General features: G+C 40.9%; 2 protein-coding genes across 11 annotated transcripts in view; one reads left to right on the top strand and one right to left on the bottom strand.

The window, feature by feature from the left end:
* Positions 1 to 1,251, top strand: part of ABI2 (abl interactor 2) — an 83,310-nt gene extending 82,059 nt beyond the window's left edge. For all 6 annotated transcript variants that reach the window (XM_061607930.1, XM_061607929.1, XM_061607928.1 and 3 more), the window contains one exon: positions 886 to 1,251. In XM_061607930.1, coding sequence (XP_061463914.1) covers positions 886 to 1,061 — 176 coding nt within the window. In that variant the 3' untranslated portion in view covers positions 1,062 to 1,251. The remainder of the gene's footprint in view (positions 1 to 885) is intronic.
* A 13,048-nt stretch (positions 1,252 to 14,299) lies between these two features.
* RAPH1 (Ras association (RalGDS/AF-6) and pleckstrin homology domains 1) overlaps positions 14,300 to 18,665 on the bottom strand; it is a 108,436-nt gene continuing 104,070 nt past the window's right edge. For 4 of the 5 annotated variants that reach the window (XM_061607923.1, XM_061607924.1, XM_061607925.1 and 1 more), the window contains 2 exons: positions 18,476 to 18,621; positions 14,300 to 17,259 (listed from right to left, as the gene is read on the bottom strand). In XM_061607923.1, the coding sequence (XP_061463907.1) occupies positions 15,304 to 17,259; positions 18,476 to 18,621 (2,102 nt within the window). In that variant the 3' untranslated portion in view covers positions 14,300 to 15,303. Of the gene's footprint in view, positions 17,260 to 17,973; positions 18,226 to 18,475; positions 18,622 to 18,665 lie in introns of those variants that run through there. The other variant, XM_061607927.1, reaches the window with a different exon arrangement.

The raw sequence follows: 18,665 nt of genomic DNA, 5'->3' as shown, positions 1-18,665 counted from the left end.
TGGGCATACTGGAAAAATCAATGATAGGTAGTTTGGGGAATCGTGGTTGAAACAATCCTGTATAAGTTGGAGGTCTCTTTGAACAGAGTGCCTGTTTTGTTTTACTTTCTCTCCTGCAACCCTTGCCTGTCCAGCTTTCTGCTGGTATCTGGAAATGGAATTAGTTTCTGTCTTCTGTCAATGCAAAGATGTGAGAAAGGAAACAGGCAGTTAGAATTCTTTGATGTGCCTGCCTTCTACTACTACTCAGGAAAGCTGTCAATATTTTTCCCAGGATGCAGTAACCATCATCTTACTACATTGGGGCCATTTTTACCATGATCCCTCCCCCTTTTTTTAATAATATGAAAATGGAGAGGGAGAGTTGTGCTGTAGTGACTTCTCACAAAATAGTTTTCTGTATCACTCATCTTAGAAGCCCTAAATAGGCTTCCTGTTTTTCAGCAGTAGCAATTACATCTTTCATATGGTACAATGAGAGGAACAGAGTAGAACAAAATTTTTCCCAATTTTATTTTTAGAACTGCAGTATTTGCATGTAAGATATTTTCAAATCATAAAAGGTTTTTGGCTTTTTGGCGAGATGTGGGGAACCTTTGTCCCTCCAGATGCTGCTGAACTACAACTCCCATCATTGCTGGCCATTAGCCATGCTTGCTGCACGTGAGAGTTGAAGTTCAGCAAAATATGGAGGGCCAAAGGTTCTACACCCCTGCTTAATGTTAATAGAGAGAAAATACATTTAACTACCGCTAAAGAGAAATGTCTATTGTTTGGGAAACAAGGGACTACTTAATTGGAAGCTAGGTTATTTTGAAGTTGCCTTCAGTTCAAGCAACTATTGCTTTGAGATCTTGCTATTTTTATTTTTATGTTTGTTCCTAGTTGTGGCGATCTATGACTACACTAAAGACAAGGAGGACGAACTCTCCTTTCAGGAAGGTGCCATCATCTATGTCATTAAGAAAAACGATGATGGATGGTATGAGGGTGTCATGAATGGAGTAACAGGACTCTTCCCAGGGAACTACGTGGAGTCCATCATGCACTACTCTGAGTGAAGACCACCATGACAAGAGGCAGAATCGCACCTTGCTTGCCAAGAGATTGTTGGGCTCCCCAAGATCTTCTCCAGCATTTGGGGACCCTGGCAAGTGAACTGAAGGAAAGAAGGATCATTGTAACAAAACCACTCTTGTTTTGCTTTCTCCCCCATTTTATAAAATAGTGATTTGAGTTGTTTTAAAGAAATGGCTCTTCCATTTGCCAGCAGCAGCTGGACTGAGCTGAATGACATATTTTAATAAGCTGACTGATTCAGGTGTAGATATAGGAGATGTAATGAACTTGCCATTTAACTGATCCATTGCTCAAATTGTGACATGGGATTTTTCTCAGGAATAATGTAAGCCCTGGTATTGGGACATCCTAGATGCCAGTGCTGAAGGATTGGCTTCAATAAGCCATCCACCCCTCCCTCTTTGCCTTTCCCCAGCTCCCTATTCCATGCACTCTTTCTATTGGAAGAGTGTTATTGTACTGGCAAACACTTTGGGTTCAGATACCAACTGGATCTCAGGTTGGTTCCTTGCATCTCTAACCCAAACACTTCTGCAGCTGTTCAGCACACGATCTGATCTGGGTACTTATGGAGCTGGTTTTGAATCACATGGCTCTTACTTTTGGTAACGTAGGAAGATGTAGCTTCACAGTTGGCCTCCTATCATATAGATCCTTGAAAGCTGCAAGTTCAGCCTCTCTCATAATGTTAAATTATTGTTCAGAAGTTGGTAGGAAGGGTCCTGAAGGAAAATAAAGCTTGAAGGTAAGATTTGGGCTGCATCTCTATTTGCAAAATATCCAGGCTTCAGCCCTGGTTCTACTCACCAAGGCTGGCTGCAATCTTCTGAAATTACCTCATGTTTTATAGTTTGGGAAACTAGAACAGGGAAGAACTGGGTATCTCTAGAGATGGGGAAAGTTTGAATTTATTCACATTTCAAATAAAAGTTTGAACTGTTCATCTCAGATATCAAGCATAATGATATCAATCAAATGGTACAAATTGGCTCTTGCCTAAATTTCAGTATATATCACAAAAGGCTTGTGCAGACAGGCAGACAAATATTGCTCCAGTCAGTTGGCTAATCTTGTTTGGAATTCAAAGGGCTGCTATCTGTTTGCTTTTCTTTAAAGGCAAATTAGAAACTGATGAGAGCTTGAGATGCTTTTTCCCCTATCAGTCAAGAGGTGGATGCTTTTTCTAAATGTGAATGGAAGCCTGCTATAATGCCTTCTTACTTTTTAATGCCAAGATTGATAATACCTGAAATGTCTTTGCTTTGCTTTTGGTTAAATTGCAGCCATGGAGGAGGGTCCCATTTTGAATCTGGCATGAGGGAGTGGGGGGAATAACCATTTCCCCCTGCATCATCGTCCTACCAAAAAGGCCTTTTTAAGCTGTTTGCTACAGAAGGAAGTTACTGTTGATGCCAACAGCAGGTTCCCTCCCATGTAAATAGCTTTGAAGGCAGTTCCTGTGAATTTTGTTGGAACTGTATTGTGGAGGGAAAGGGTTAAGTCTTCCTGCCTGCATGCCACAGTCCCAATTCTTACCTCCTCTCCTATATAACAACCAAAAGAACCACAGGTATGTAAAATGCACCACACGTCCCCTTTACTTTGGCCCTTAGTTAGGCTACGCTGACCTGTTGAATGGACACTTGAATAGCGTTTGAAAAGTAATGAACCTGGAACAGCAGTTTGTGCTAGCCAGCCTTTCTCAGCTAGCCAAAAGTTCACTAACATAGCAAAAGTATGCAAAAAGATTTGCAAGTATCTGCTTCCTCTGTCTGTGCAGACTATATTGGCTTAACCTCCATGACTTGAGGGTTTTGGAGATTTTCCTGCGTTATGTTTTGCTTGAATCATGAACAAAATTCAGGTGCTATCAAGAGTCATTATTTTAGCAGAGATTGTTTGGCACCCACAATTATAAACCTGGCGATGTGGGTGATCAGAATACCCATGAAGATCACAGTATCAAAGCGTCATGCTAGCTGTGCTACGTTGATTAAATTGTGCAGAATGAGATCACTTTCAGGATTGGCTTCTTCAGAGGAGTCAAGGTTTTATTTGGCTAGGTGGGAAAGTCTTCACATAGTAGTTCTACAAACACTGGAACATTAGAGCAAATCTGGCATGATCACTCCTACTCGCTGCAAAGGATGTGCATAGTGAGACTCCTACATATCTACATTTGTATGTGCCCTATCTACCACGAGAGGAGATGGAGTTCTGTTGTGGCCATTATCCCTTCTGTCCACTTCTACTCAAAGCACACAATGTACCTGCAAGGAAGCAACTTTGCTGCAAGAGCTTCTGATCTGAGGGAAGGGAACCAGGCAAAGTGTAAACATAGCATAACGAAGAGGCTTTAATTAGAGTTTCTTTCCTCTTCTAATCTTTGCTCTGGGAAGGGAGCATCTCCCACCATCCTTTACAGAGACCTACCTTTATTGTTCTCATTATTGATGCACTTTAAGTCTGGTACTGGGTCCTTAATATCTTGAGGAGACTGCTTTTTCAACTCAACCCCACCTCATATCCTCCAAAAAAACAGGTTGCCTTAGTGCTGGATTTTAACATTTTAAGAGAATTGGTCTCTACCCTTGTGGAAAATGCCACAGTACCCCTGGAGTTCTAATGCTGAAAAATCACAATCTTGTCTATTGCAAGGTCCCAAATATCAGAGCTTGGTTTTTTATTCCAAGAGCAAATGCTTTCTGGATCAAGTGAAGTCAGGTCATGATTCCATGGTGCAATGTAGATTGAATCCCGATAGATTCCTCACACAAAGAAGTTGTTTGGAAAGGCTTCTGAGACTGTATCTGATTTTTTAAAAAGTGCTTTCATTATAGAAATGTTTTATAAGGCGCTTCTCTGTGCTGTTTTTTTAAAATGAATATGTTTCCTTGGTTGTATGGGAAGAGACTTGGAAGACTGTTCAGCTCCTATGATGGGCAATGCCAAGTGTTGCCCTGGAAGGCTTGTAGCTTCTGGATTCTGTGGCTGCTTCCTGCACACCTCACAGGCCAAGATCATCTTCTCATGGAGCTGCTGCAGAGGGTGTTACCAGATTGCTTGCCTCTTGCTGGTTTTATGCTTTCTATTCTGCAGTACTAATGTTATAAAGAAATTCTTTGGATTTTATTCTTTTTTATTTTGTACAGTTTTGAATTCTGTAGGATGTTTAGGGATTATGTACAAGGCCCAAAGTCATCTGATTTTGTATGTAATGTTGCATAGACTGCATGCTATTTCAAGTCAGTGAGGATGGGTATTCCAATAGGTTGTATTTTCCCTCCTATGTTCCCTCTTTTAATTTAATGTTTACTACTTTTTTAAAAAAAGGGGATGGAGATGAGGAAGGGCCTAGGAAATTAGAAATAAAATTATTTTCTCCCCACAGAGTCCTGCTTTCAAAAACCAAGTGAAGGTGTTAATGAGTATTCAGTATCTTGCTTTCAGTCTCATGAGGGGAGACCAACAGTGTAAGAATTCCATTTATGACCCATTGTCAAACTTCTTAGTATTTATTTCTATGTAAAATGGCTTTCATTTCCTCTGCTTTTCTTTTTTCCAACCATGCAATAATGGCACATGGATCCAAACTGTATTTTTCCACTACCCATGTTGGCTTCCTGCAGAAGGGCAAAAGTTTTGTTCCAACAGCACCAGGAACAAATCTTTCTGAGCTAAAAGAATTGTCAATCTAGAGTAGGAATGGTGTATCTCTGGTGCTGTCTGTATGTCAGGCCTGAGGGTTTTTTGTTATTTCCAAGGGCTACCTCTGCCCCACTTTTGTATTAATCACCACTGTCCCTCTCTTTTTTCCTCATGTGAGGGTCATATTTAAATAGGCAGACGGACAAAGAGCATATTCCATAGCCCTACATGGCACACAAGCATGGCACAGAAGATGCTCTTGATCTGAAGTATTGCTAATGAGTTTAGTCTTGTTACCTTTGATCATACTAGCAACATTTATAAGATGGGGGAGAAGAGAGTTCAATAAGAGGCTCACAAAAGGTTTATTGCCAGTTTGTGAATGATTTGTGTTTCTAAGGTTCAGTTTCAGTGCTGTCAGTTGCACATGTGAATGGAAGGTCTGCTTTTAATGTGGCTTTGTGTGCCCCTTTCCTCCATTTTGGATCACGTCTTAAAGAGTGTTCAGAAGTCCCCTTGTCTCTTTCTGACTCTTTTCTATAATCTTGCATGCAAACTTTTGGAAAACACAGGCCTGTCAGTTAATGTAACATAACCTGATGGTAGATCCTCATCACAGAGCGTTGCTTGAGGACCTCGGGTAAGCTGGTTGCTTTTCACAATTCTTTGGAGGTGAATGAATCTTGGCAGCTGTTGAGTTTACACAAAAACATGGAGAAGTGTGTGGTGCTTCTCTCTCTCCCCTCCCCACCCTAAGAGAAGAATGATTGCCAATCTATTCTCTTTATAATGGAACAACTTATTACCTGGGCTGCTGCTATTGTTTTTGAAGTGGCATCTTCAATAAATAGGGCTTTCTTGGAGTGTTTTCCAGTCTTTATGGATTCTGCTGGGTTTAAGCCTAAATGTTCCATTTTTCTCAGTGTTAACCCATTGATCTCTGCTTTGAGCCAAAAGCAAAGTATTACACTTTGTCCAATAGGAAAGTGGAGCTAATGCAAAATGAATTCTTGATATACAGTTCTTGTGGGCAAATCCTCCTAGGGGTAACAGAACAAGGGGCATGGCTAGGCTTGGATGCTGTTTGTGCTTTCTCAGAGCTGGAATGGAATGTGGGAGGTAAATGGCAATAGGGCATCTTCCAGTTTCTAGTTGCAGAGGCAGCCTTTGCCTATATAGCAGTGTTTGAAAGTGTCACTAGATTAACGAGAGGAATATGACTTAAGACATGATAGCAATGGGTGACTTCTCTGTGAAGTTGAATTAGCCATTGGGTGTTTAGTATTTGGGAGTCCAGGAGGTAGGTATAGATGACCAAAAAAATGGTGTACAGCTGATGCATCAAATGAAGATGGGGAAAGTCCTTGTTTAGGATAAATGATTTCTTACTAATGATGCACATGCTTTCTGAACATGCAGTATTAAACACTGTCACTTTTTGTAAATGATTGGCATTGCAGCATTTAAATAAAAGATGAAGCTAGCTGATGTTGCCTAAACCTAGATCTGAAGATGATGCATTGATTTTTTAAAAGATTTTGGGTTTTTGCTGATGGCCTTGAAGTAGACAAATGAACTTCCATATAGAATTTGGAGGGACTGTCATTTTTACAGATGAAGAGTATTAGATGCACCACCTTCTTCAGCTGCTTCTGTTATGTGTATACATTACCATACCTTCATTTGTAGTGTTAACATGCATATTATCAAAGGGTAGCATCTGCCTGCCTTTTTTCCTAGTGTAGTTCGCTAAAGGCAGCAAGTCAGTATGCCTTGTGCTGAACAGAAATTTTTCTGACCAGTCTTGTAGCAGAATGGAATGTATGCAGTACAGTAATCCAGTACTTACTGATTATGCTATCATGTTCACCAAGTACTGATAGATGGATAAGAGCACAGACTGATTTCCATTAGTATTTTTTTGAATGCTCATCGCTGAGTTTTTATAGAGATCAGGTGTTTTTATTTCTCAACTGTATCATTGTATATATGGATGGGTTTCAATGACCTATCAAATAAAACAACCAACTCTAATTGGGTCAACCGTGAGCTGCTAGCAGTGGCAGTGTGTGTTTTTTCTGAGCTCTTGTGATGACCTCATCGATGATAACTGCAGGATTCTAAAGAAAGCCTTGTTGCTGATTTTGTTTTACTGTGTGTGCCATTAAACCACTTTCCAGCGAGTGGAACATAAATTTTTAAAAGTTTTTAAACTGTATTTGAAATTTACTGTTGCTGTGTACTAAACCCTCTTGTTACAAGTCCTGAATAAAAAAAAGCACACTCCAACCCCCTTCAAGCGTCTTGAGCTTGTTCCATGCTTGCCAAAATATGTGGCATTAATTGAAATGCTTTGTGGGCTGAGACTAAACTTACATGGTTTCTGGGATAACTGTTGTGTCTTTTTGTAGTAGTCCTGGATAAAAACCAAGATGAAAGCTATAAGCTGCCATGAGTACAAAAAGTATGTGAAGTAAACTCCTAATTTTGAATGGTTCTGGTAACCTTAGAGGGAGGTTGGAAGGGAGAAAATCAATAATATTGGGCACTAATATAATAAAGGCACATTCCCTTTAAGGGTTGTTAGTGGGTAGACTTGCGTGTTCTACTGTGTTACTACTTGAACTAGTTGGCTGATGTGCAGTAACTAAATATTTACAAATAAAGTGGGTAAGTATTCATCTTTGATAGTTAACTGCTTGCACACGACCTTAGGGAGCTAAATCAATCTACTGTGCTTAGGATAGGTTTGTGTTAGTTTGTAACCATATTCTTCATCTGCTTGCACAAGGCATGATGATGGACAGCATTGTTCAGCACTAGTGAGGCCATGAGCTCTTGAAAGAGGGGCTTGTTCTAGGCACTATTTTATTTACTGCTTTTGCCCCTGGATATGTCTAAACATTTGGATACGGTTAGACAAGAGTGGGAAGGGCATTGTCTGTAATACATACAGATTTCTGGTCTGATGTGAGGCAACCTGAGAAACGGGCAAGTTCATATCCTCCTATTTGAGAAACACACTATTAATGAAGATGGCATTAAATATTAATGCTTGCTATTGGTATTTGGGTATACATGGACTTAAAGCAAAAGCCACTCAAAATATTTGAGTTGTGTGTTTGTCTATAAAGAAACAGTAACATGGCTGAATAAGTGATCTAATAATCTCTTCCTCACAAAGTACAAGATAACATTTTCGTATACAAAGCTATCCCCAAAAGCAGCCCTTTCATGAGCAGGCTATATATAAAGTATGCTTGCAGATTCCTTTTCTGCCTATTAATTTCACTACTTTCCACATAACTGGAGGACTATAGCTCAGTTTTGCTTGCAGACAGTCCTAGATTCAATTAAAGTGTTGTGAAAGATCTCCATCTTGAGACTGTGGAGGGCTACTGCTAGACAATACTGGGTTAGGGATGCAAATAGTCTGACTGTAAGTAAAGCACCTTCTTATGCTCTTACGTACATGACCACATGCAAGCTTTCTAGCGCCAGGTGCTTCAAGAAGTACATTTCATTACTTAGATGAAAAGTCAGGGTTTTTTTTCCCCACTCAAACACAAAGGAACCACAGGTAGGAAAGGGGATGAAGCCTCCAGGATTTCTTTGCAAGAGAGCCCAGGGGTGGTGGTATTCAGGGCTAGTCCTAAGAGTAGAATCACTGAAATTAATAAACATGGCCAATTTAGGTTCATTAATTTCAATGGGTTGACTCTGTGGAGGCCTTAGCTGAATACGACCCCAAAGGTTCAAGGTGGTTGTGCCACCTGAAGGAGTTGTATTCAAAACACATTGGGCTCAATAAACATGCCTGCAGCTGGAGTCTTCTTCACATTATTTTTTACCCAGTATCATTTATTGCTTAGAAAACTGTATTATTATCCTCAGAAGTAAGCTCAGATGAAATCTTAATCTCTGGCCTAAATTATGTTTTTCAGGTACCAGTGTAGTAAGTCATTTGACCATTTAACTTCTTATTTAGCTTGCTACATAAGCTAGACTACCTGTCCTCCAGATATATTTGGAATAACTTGGGGCAATTCCCCCCCCTACTAAAACAATAATTCACCTACAAAAAGGAAACATCTGGATCTTTGATTAGAGGGATTTTGTCCGTAAAAACAAAACTCCTAGATTTTGCAGGTTGCTGTCTTCTAAAGTAATGCAACAATTCATCTCATGAGAACACCAGACAAATTTAACTATATCTTTATTGAGTTGTGCATATTCCATTGTATAATGATTTCTGAGTACTTTGTCATGAATGCATTTTGTTTTCTTCTCCCATGCTTAAAAAAAGTATATTTATACATATTTATAGAATATTTATATAGGTCAAAGCTCTTCTTAACTGTAAATTACCACTTTCAACGAGCTTTGCTTTCTTAAAGGGAAAGGAGATTGGGAGGCAGTCCCTCTCAAAAGATAAAATGTGCAATTTTTTATGTAAAGCAGTAAACATATGAATGTATTTACAGCACTTCGCACAAATCTGCACAGACAAAATAATTGCTGCAACATTGCTGTTTTACAAGTGCATAATCAATTAGGACCACCACCATTGACTGCTACCAGTGGCTGCAAAACAAAGCTAATGTTTCCCAACAATTTACAATCACACAGTATGTAAAGCAGGAAAAAGCAAATGATCCTATCCCATTTTCAAATACATACCTTGTGAGAAATATAATAAGCTGTAGCACAGGTACTTACAAGATACCCCCTACTGCAAAAGGCAAAGCATGTTCTGGTCAGAGTTACGTTTCCCAAAGTTTTTGTACTGGGCCCTGTAATAAAGATTCTAGACATAGGCATTTTGAGAAAACTACCACAACCTCTCATCTATTTCTTTGGTAGACAGAGAATCCCAAATATTGGTTATTAAGGGCATGTCTATAAAGCGACTGCCTAGATGCCCCGCCAAGCCCAAGATCAACTTGTATAGCCACTGCAACTAGTACTAGTTTCTTACTGGTACAGTACTGCAATGTTCATATATTTAAAGTCACCATGCAGAGTAGCTTTGTTGCTACAGCAGAGTAAGGAAAAACAACACATGAGCCAGGAGTTCCCTGGCAATAGCTAAATTGCTAATGCCCATACTCCCCAAGGGATAGTGCTGTAGTGAGGAGATCCACTGGGAGGGCATTCACAATTTGACTGATAGTATCTGTCTCATAAACACCCCTCTCCCCATCTTGTTGCGCATATTTGTTTGGTAAAGGTGAATTTTGAATTATATGGAGATATTTGTTACCCTATAGATTGGGGGGGGGAAGCAAAGCATCAGAGAGATGTGGGCATTACATAGATTAACAAGATTAACAGTGACTGTAGTGCTTTAAATATTCGCTTTTCAGTGGTTGGATTTCATGGGCAGAATGGAACACTGAAGCCTAAATCAGCTCCAGTACAGCTAAAGGCCAAACTACAAGTTAAGCATGTCACATTAGCGCCAAAAAAAAAAAGAGTACAAAACTGTTACATAGCCAGAGTGGGGAACCAGGATCTTGCTGCCCCCTCTGCTGCTAGAAGCATTAGGCAGGTGTGAGTATAACGCTGATTCTCCAGCACTCCACTATTTAGCAAAGAGAAACAAGCACAGTTGCTAATTCTCTGATTAATTTAGGGTGTAATTTGGCCCTGGAAACCTTGTCAGTTTTTGAGATTAAACAGTACATTTTCAAGTATTGTTTTTCAAAACCATTACAAATACAGGATACTTTTCTTAACCAGGCCATGGAATGTATTCCATAGTGAGTTACTTCTATAAGAACAAATAGCTATTTAACACTTGTTTCAGAAAGCTGGGCTTATGGTATTAGTGTATAAATATACTATGAACTGATCTAACTTTAGTACTCTAGCTTGTAACCGTTTTTAAAGATAAAACCTGATTGAAACCATTAAAGACTGAAGATACTTAAGGCCAACTGGTTGCATTCAAAAGCAATGTGGCTTATAAAATCTCAAGTTTTTAGTTTCATCAACATGAACAAGAAAATGAAATGCAAGTAGAAATGAAAAAATAACATTGGCATTTCACAGCAATGTAATTTAAATAGCCATGAATTCAGATGAAGTTACTCAGAAAACTCTCGGAGTTCTATCTGTATGTATTGCTCTGTTGTGCGCATTAACTATTCCTATTTTTGAACTCCTCTCAAAACTTGCAGGATTTTCCATGTACCACACACCCTTGAAGGAGATGTGTGAAGAAAACTGCAGCCTGGAGACATAGCATTTCAGTACAGCTGACACCTCAGTTGGGAATCAGTATGAATGCTTAAAGCACTAGTGGGGAACCTCTGGCCTTCCACATGTGGTTGGGCTTCCAACCTCCATCATTCCTAGTCAGCATGGCCAATGGCCAGGGATGAGGTGGCTTATAGACTAACATCATCTGGAGGGTCACAGTTTCCCCACTCCCATGTTGAAATAGTTTTATAAAACCATGGAAGTGAGGTATTCAAGAATAAATGACAGTTACCACAACTAAGGTTAGGACATATCTGGGACAAAGAGTAAGAAATGGGTAATTGCCCTTTCTGTTCAAGATTTGAAAAGATCATGCTTAATATATGTTGCTCTTTTCTGTTTCTGTGATCCTCGCATCTAATGTCGGCAATTTTAATCCCTGGAATAAGGTTAACAGATAGGAACAATGATGGCAAGAATGGTGAAGCAGGCTTAGCTGACCTCAAAATGAGCATGATTTTGAGAAAGATGTAGAGTGGTATTCAATGTTAGTCCTACTGAGCTTAGACATGACTAATTTAGGTTCATTAATTTCAGTAGGTTTAATCTGAGTAGGACTTAGTTGACTACAGCCCCAATAGTGCAATCCTATAAATGTCTACACAGAAGTAAGCCCCACTGAGTTAAATGGGATTTAATCCCAGGTAAGGGTGTTGGATTGCAATCTTAAATATGTCCGTAAAATATACATACCATATTCGATAAGCATAAAGTTGTAAACTCCTCTGCAAAATTTGAGAAACCAGAAGTTATACATGTAACATTTCTCTAAAGACATCAATGGGTAGTTAAAATGGTACTTTCTTGCTCTTGCTGTTGCTTGCTTGTTGGGGCAAATTTTTTGAGACACACTACTTAGTGGCTTTTAAGCACAGAAATTCATGGTCCAAATATATCCACATGGATTTCTGTCCCAAGCAGATGCTGGTCAGTTTTTGCACTTAAGACATTGGTTTGCCAAAGTTAGAGAAGAAATGCAGTGCCTCAAAGGTACCAGTTCTCAATAAACAAAGTGGGCAGGGGCCGTGACTGAATGAATACATCTTTCTCACCCAGCCTATATCCCTGGCTGTGAGGCTGGAACAAATCTGGCATATTCCTGTCACCACCCAAATGATTTTTTTTCTGTTTAGGCCAGCAAATGGTCCAAACAGTAGCAGGAACCAAGCTGAGCACCAATGCATAATAAGTAAAAAATAATCATAGTTTGTTGTAAGATTTTAGCCAGATATACCAAACAAGCTAAACTGCAGTAATGTAAATGGTTAAGGACACTTTATAAGCACAAAAAATAGAAGAAATGAAACTCTGAACACTTTGAAAGTTACAAAAAAGTGCTGTCTAACAGCAGTGCTTTAAAAATGCACACAATGGTATATTATTGCTCAAGTAAACTATTCTAAAATAGGAAAACTATGTCCAGGACACATTTGGGGAAGGGAAAACAAGCAGATTCAGCATCAGATGACACAATACCACTACTTTTCTGCATTTAAGATCCTTTCAGGCCAAGTTATACAAAAGCAAAAATGATTTGAACCATTTTTTTCCTAGGGCAACATGTTAAGTCTTCAAAATGACTCTGATTTGAATACCTTTCTTAATACAAACAGGATTCACTGTGGACAACCGTCTTTTAAAACAAGGTTTAAAACAAAAGTCATCACTTCAGTTTTGACAAGTCCCTTTAAACCAAAACTATCTTAAAAGTCCAGAACAAATAGCGTTGTCCTCCCTCTGATACACACACTGCACTCATGATATGTAATCCATGGTAAAATGTAAATTGTAACATTGGCTACTACAAAAGTTTTATAATCCATGTATTGTACTGCATCACCATATTGTGATTTGCACTTTGCTTTAATAGTTTAAACTGAATGAGCAACGTGCTGCTGCTGCTGCTCAAAAGTCTCCACAGCATTCCTCACCTGCTCCTTTCTTCAACACACTAGTGAGGAACCAAAACAGAAGCTGCTTTGCTGTCACGTGAGAACCAACATTCATGATTTGCTTCTCTCCTAAGAAAAACTATGTTGATAAAGCCAAGTACAAACCTTAACTTGCCATCTTGATTTGTTAGAAAAGAAACAAACACCACGGTTTGCACATAGTGGCAAGGCAGCCTCTGGTATGTTTTCTGTCTGGTGCAGGGAAGGAGTGAAGTGCAGTCTATCAAGCACTAGCATGATGGTCGGTCATATGAAGCCATAGTTTAAACTGGTTTAATGTGACATGCGAGCTAGACCACCGTTTCAGAATTAGGAATTCCTCATCCAGTGATATTTCTGGTAAAAATGTTTCTGAAATTTATCACTTGACTTACACTACAGATTTTTAGTGCGAAGAGCTTTTTTACATTTAAACCAAACATCACAGATGACGTGTCAAGACTTCTCTTACTATCTCACCCACCATCAAATCTGCACGTGAGAATTGCACTATTATTCTAGTCATTTCCCAAGTGCTCAAACGTTTGCACTGTTAACAAGCCATCTCCCCCAGAGGGGTCATCTGCCATGCTGTCTGCCCTGTGAAGCATTCCAACTACCGTATATTCCGGCGTATAAGACGACTTTTTAACCCCGGAAAATCTTCTCCAAAGTCGGGGGTCGTCTTATACGCCGGGTGCTGAAAAGAGCGGGAAAATTAAGTAAACAAAAAAGCTGCAGCGGGAGTAGAAGCAGTCACAGCCGCCGTCCAGAGAGACCGTCGCGGCGAGTATATCCCAAACTCTATATTTTAACTGGAAAAGTTGGGGGTCGTCTTATACGCCCAGTCGTCTTATACGCCGGAATATACGGTACTTAAACAATGCTTCCTCCGTTAGGTGTTTGTGGAAACGAGGGTTGTATTTCTCTTCAGGCATGCAGAATTTGTATCAATGGAGAGAGTGTGAGACGGTCCTTGTCCCTCCACCCTGAACCTTCCAATGTTGAGCAGAAAGGTTGAAGGGGGATTGCGAGCATATTTAGCTGAACACTCCTGTAGTCCTCCCCATGAGCAGGAAGCCTGAGTGATCCCACACAGGAAGTCTGAGGTGGGCCTAGCTTGCATGGTCCTGTGCCCTCTCCACGGATACACATTTTGAACAGCTGAAGGTTTGTATAAAGCGTTAATCTGAAGTAGGAGATGTGCACTGGGTCATATGTAAGATGGCAAATTGGCAATTTGATAAGCAGCACCAAGTATCTAGTAAACTTAATTTGGACACGAGTGGCATATCCAGAATGCTTCTGAATGGAGCTTGTACGTACACCACTTGTGCTTAAATGCAAAGAAGATCTCTAAGTAAAAGTAAGTAATGGACTAGAACATTGTGTATTTATTCTAATTAGAGTATGATCCCTCCAAAGAAAACCCCACTGAATTCATTACAAGTTACTCCCTGATAAGTGTGAATAGGATTGCAGCCTTAACAGCCAGATGCTACACATAACGACTCAGAAGTCCCACTGAGTTCAATGGGGCTTACACCTAAGTGCACATAGGTGTACTAAGGGGCAGTGAATTCTTGAGTATTTTAATTTTATAAATCCCTTGCTTAGCAGTTCTAGAAGGGAATGCCTGTATTTTGAAGACCAAATACATTTAACTGCAGCCCCACTGTACAACACTTTTATTTTCCTATGTATGGACTTAATCTCAGTAGTATTACAACCAGAATGTTTTGGTAGATTGTGTCTGTATTTTTCAATCAATTGACAATGTATAAATACTGAGAGAATTTGTCAGCACTGTAGACCCGTCACCAACTGGCAAAAAGTTTTTTTTTCCAATTTAAAGTGCCCCCTAACAACTTCATTTTTAAAAAGGTAAAATGACTTTTCTGGTTAAGATGCACAATCCAATTTCTAGTAATATATATATTTAGGTTGACTGAAACAATAAATACAGATGTACAAAAACATTCTGGTTAGCCTCTATAATTGCAACAAAATACTTCACAAATATATTATATACCTACATTTATAATACATGCACCAACATGTCTCACGTGACAGACAACAGTTGTTTTCTTGGACTGCAGGAAAAAACAAGTGTTAAAGAATTTGGTCCAATCCATATGACGGAATTTAAAATTTAAAACAGCTAGCCCGTCCCTCTCCCCAATAAACCAACTGCAAACAGCAAACTATTTTGGACTGATTGTGAACGTGAATGTAATCACCGTCCATAGCTACTGTTAGCGCGCGCATATATATCTAATTTGACCACAGCTATTAAGACAAGGAGTCTCATCACAAGTGTTATCAGACATGTCATTTGTAGAGTTCACTGGCAGTCAATGCAAATACTGTACACGAACTATCACCAGTCTCTAGATAGTTTGGTGTTTTGATCCCTCTTTGGAGGTGCTGGAGGTGGACCTCTCCGTAACGTTGCATAGCCCAATATATGACTACCTCCAAAATTGCTGGTCTTCTGCTTATCTGAAAGAAGTTCTGGTGGGGGTGGGGGCAAAGCCATATCATCCATTGTAGCAGTTGGCTCTGCTCTGGATATCCGGGCAGAGGAGAGGGAGCCATGCCGAGTAATAGACTTGCGTTGGAGGGTCCTGTTCAGGTCGGCCAGGAATCCAGGCTGGACACTAAGGCCAGCCTTGGGCGAGGTGGGCACTTGTGGATTGACAGTAACCTGTGATTCTGCCATTTCTGCCTGTGTGAGACGGGTGCTGTCATTGCGTTTAGGACGCGTAGGAGGAGGAGCTTTCTTCCCAGATGACTTAGACCACGGCTGAGGATTGACAACTGCAACTTTTGGAGAGGTATTGCCAGAAAATACAGCAGGAATCTCTATTGGTGGTAGAGGAAGTTCTATTTCAGGTGGTGGAGGGGGAAAGTCTGAATCTGATGGAGGAGAAGGAAACTCGTCTATAGTACCTTTCCCAGGTGCTACTATGGCAGATGTCTTTGCTGAAATTCCTGCTTGCTGAAGGACTATAGGCAGATTGAGCTTTCCTGGCTTTGGGGGAGCTGCAGGGGGAATTGGAGTCTCCTTTACAGGAGACCCCGAAGGCTCTGGCGGATGTGCAAATTTGCTGACCAGGCTGTCCACTGAAGGTCTCTTAGATTCATGGTACTCTGCTGAGCTGTTAGACTTTATGCTGGAGTTGCGCTGAGGAGTTGGGGGTGGTTTCTTTCCTCCAGGGCTGGACGTCTTATTAGCCTTTTTGACTGGAGACCCCCCTGTCTTATCTGGTGTAGGAGAGACTACTGCTGGAGCAGGGGAAGGCGGAGGAGGAAATGCTAGGCTACTTTCGGGTGGTGGAGGAGGAAAGTCAGGAGATGGGACAGAGGTTGGCTGCCATTTTGGCTTGGCTTTCACTGCTGGAGGAGACTGGGGTGGTGGTACATTCAGAGGTGTAGGTTTTAAAGGTTGGGACTCTGAAGTTGGTATGGGTGGAGGAGGAAAGTGACTGGCTATTTGCTTCACAACTGATGGCACAGGGGATTGTGGGGAAGGGGGAAGTTTACTAGAGTAGCTCTGCTGCTTGGGTAAAGTGGGTGGGGGAATAGGACCTAGTGGGACAGGAGATAATGGAACTTGTGGAGCAGTGAAACTTGGCTGTTTCTTCATTGTTGAAGGAACTGGCGCAGGTACAGGTGCTGTGGGGTGTGTCAGTACAGGTGAGACAGCTTTTGCACCGTTCTGTGTAGGCAGAGTCATGGCAGGTTTCGGAAGAGCTTGTGGCGGTGGAGGGGCAGGCATAGGAGGTGGTGGTGGTGGCCCAGCAACAGCAGCTGTTACCGCTGCCGGAGGAATGTTCTGATGAACCTGATGGATTTTGAGAGGAGGAGGGGGTGGTGTGAATTGTGGTACTGATGGGTTGGAGGGCACTGGTTTCATGAGCTGTGCCATGGCTGAGCCAGGTGTAGGGGGAGGTGGCGGGGGTGGGGGTGGGGGTACCACACCATTAGGGGGCACTGGGTTCTGCGGTTTTGCCGGTGGTGGGATTGGTGAGGGTTGCTGCACCAAAAGTGGAGACTTGAAGAGAAGCCCTCCGTGCTGAGAGGCATTCTGCAATCTTGTTATAGTGCTGTACTTTACAAACACTGTTGCTGAGCCACCTCCAGATGATCCAGACTGGCTGGGCAGAGGGGGGGGAGGAGGGGGGGGAGGCGGAGGAGGGGGGGGAGGTGGAGGAGGGGGTGGTGGAAGGGGAGGTGATGGCTGGGAAGCTGTATATGGGGCAGCTGTTTTAGTTTGTGGAGATAAAGGTGGTGGAAGTGAAGTAAAGGGTCGATTTATTGAGTCAATTCTGGCCTAGAAGAGAAATTGAAGAGGAAAAGGAAAATATCAACATTCAAAAACATATTTATGAAAAGAGAGACTTATAATTATGAAAATGCTTGCTAACCACACCTAGCTACCGTGAATTATGAAAGATTGAATAAGGTCATACAACTGACAGATAAGGGTGGTGTGCCATGTGCAGAGGGCTTTTGCACGGTTCCCAATTCCATTATGCAGAGAGAGATCTCCCTTGTTTTTTTAACGCATAATGCCACCCCCGGTGCATAAGAACCAAATTTGGGGTGGTGTGGAAATGCATGTTAACAACCTAATCAACAGAGAGGGGATGGAGTGAAAACCATCAGGACTAACATTTCATAGTGTAGGAAGGGCTGTCAAAGCATGCAGGGATTATTATACGGGGGGGGGAGCAGAGCAAGAGGTCAAACAGAAGAACAGACAGAAGGTACCAAGAGTTCTGGTCAAATTATTAAGCTGATTTACTTTGTGACCTATATTAATAGATAACTTACCACAAAATGAACAATTCTGCATTTTATGAATGTTTTTCTTTGTGATTATTTGAGCTAAGCACTGTGGATCTATGGATTTCTGTGATTTAGATTTATGCACACTATTGCAAAGAATACATATCTGAAATTCAGTAAGCTGTACAACTGTTCTAAAATTCTTCATTCTGTGAAGACTTTCTTAGCAATCTGTGCTAAACCAGAACCATGACAATTTAATAATAAATGTGGGGTGGGGTGCATGACATCGTCAAATTAGCGCACTAAAGACTCAGGCAGTTGTGAGCTAATCAATGTGTTTAAAAGATTAGATATCTTGAAAAAAGTTAGTCTGTACGATTTTGGTTGCATCATTCACCCAGGTTAATAGTTCAAACAAGGCCCCTGACCTTAACTCTACCCCTGCTTAAGTCATCACTGCAGTGGAGCTCTGAGCTGTTCCGGGTTTTGCATTTGCCAAATGAGACTGCGAGGCAACAGGAAAACAAAACAAAACACAGCATAAAACACAGGGACCAAGGTGTGACATGAAGCAACTGTTACCGTAATGGCATATTCTCAGAATGTATGAAGTTTTGCTGTTTCACATTTAATGGAGAATTCTGGCTGCTTCTTTGGCATAGGAATCATGACTTACAAGCAAGGCCAAGGTTCTACAATGGTAAAATTCATGTCCTATGATGATAATCTAGTACCTCCAATGGTAAAATACTTACACTAATCTTGCTGGACTCTTCCATTTGAGTACCCCGTTTCCAAGCCTCTGAGAAGATAGAGCTGACGATACTTTGAGAACGGACATGACTTGTTTGGGTGTCTGAAACTCCACTGTCAGATTGATTAGAATGATTGGACTGTGATTCTGTTGAAAGGAATGTAGAACACACATTTGGCTGCTTTGTTAAC

This window comes from Rhineura floridana, chromosome 2 (genome assembly GCF_030035675.1).
Source record: "Rhineura floridana isolate rRhiFlo1 chromosome 2, rRhiFlo1.hap2, whole genome shotgun sequence".
NCBI classification, from domain to species: domain Eukaryota; kingdom Metazoa; phylum Chordata; class Lepidosauria; order Squamata; family Rhineuridae; genus Rhineura; species Rhineura floridana.
Note: the sequence above shows the minus strand (reverse complement) of the source record. Positions and strands in the feature narration are given on the sequence as shown.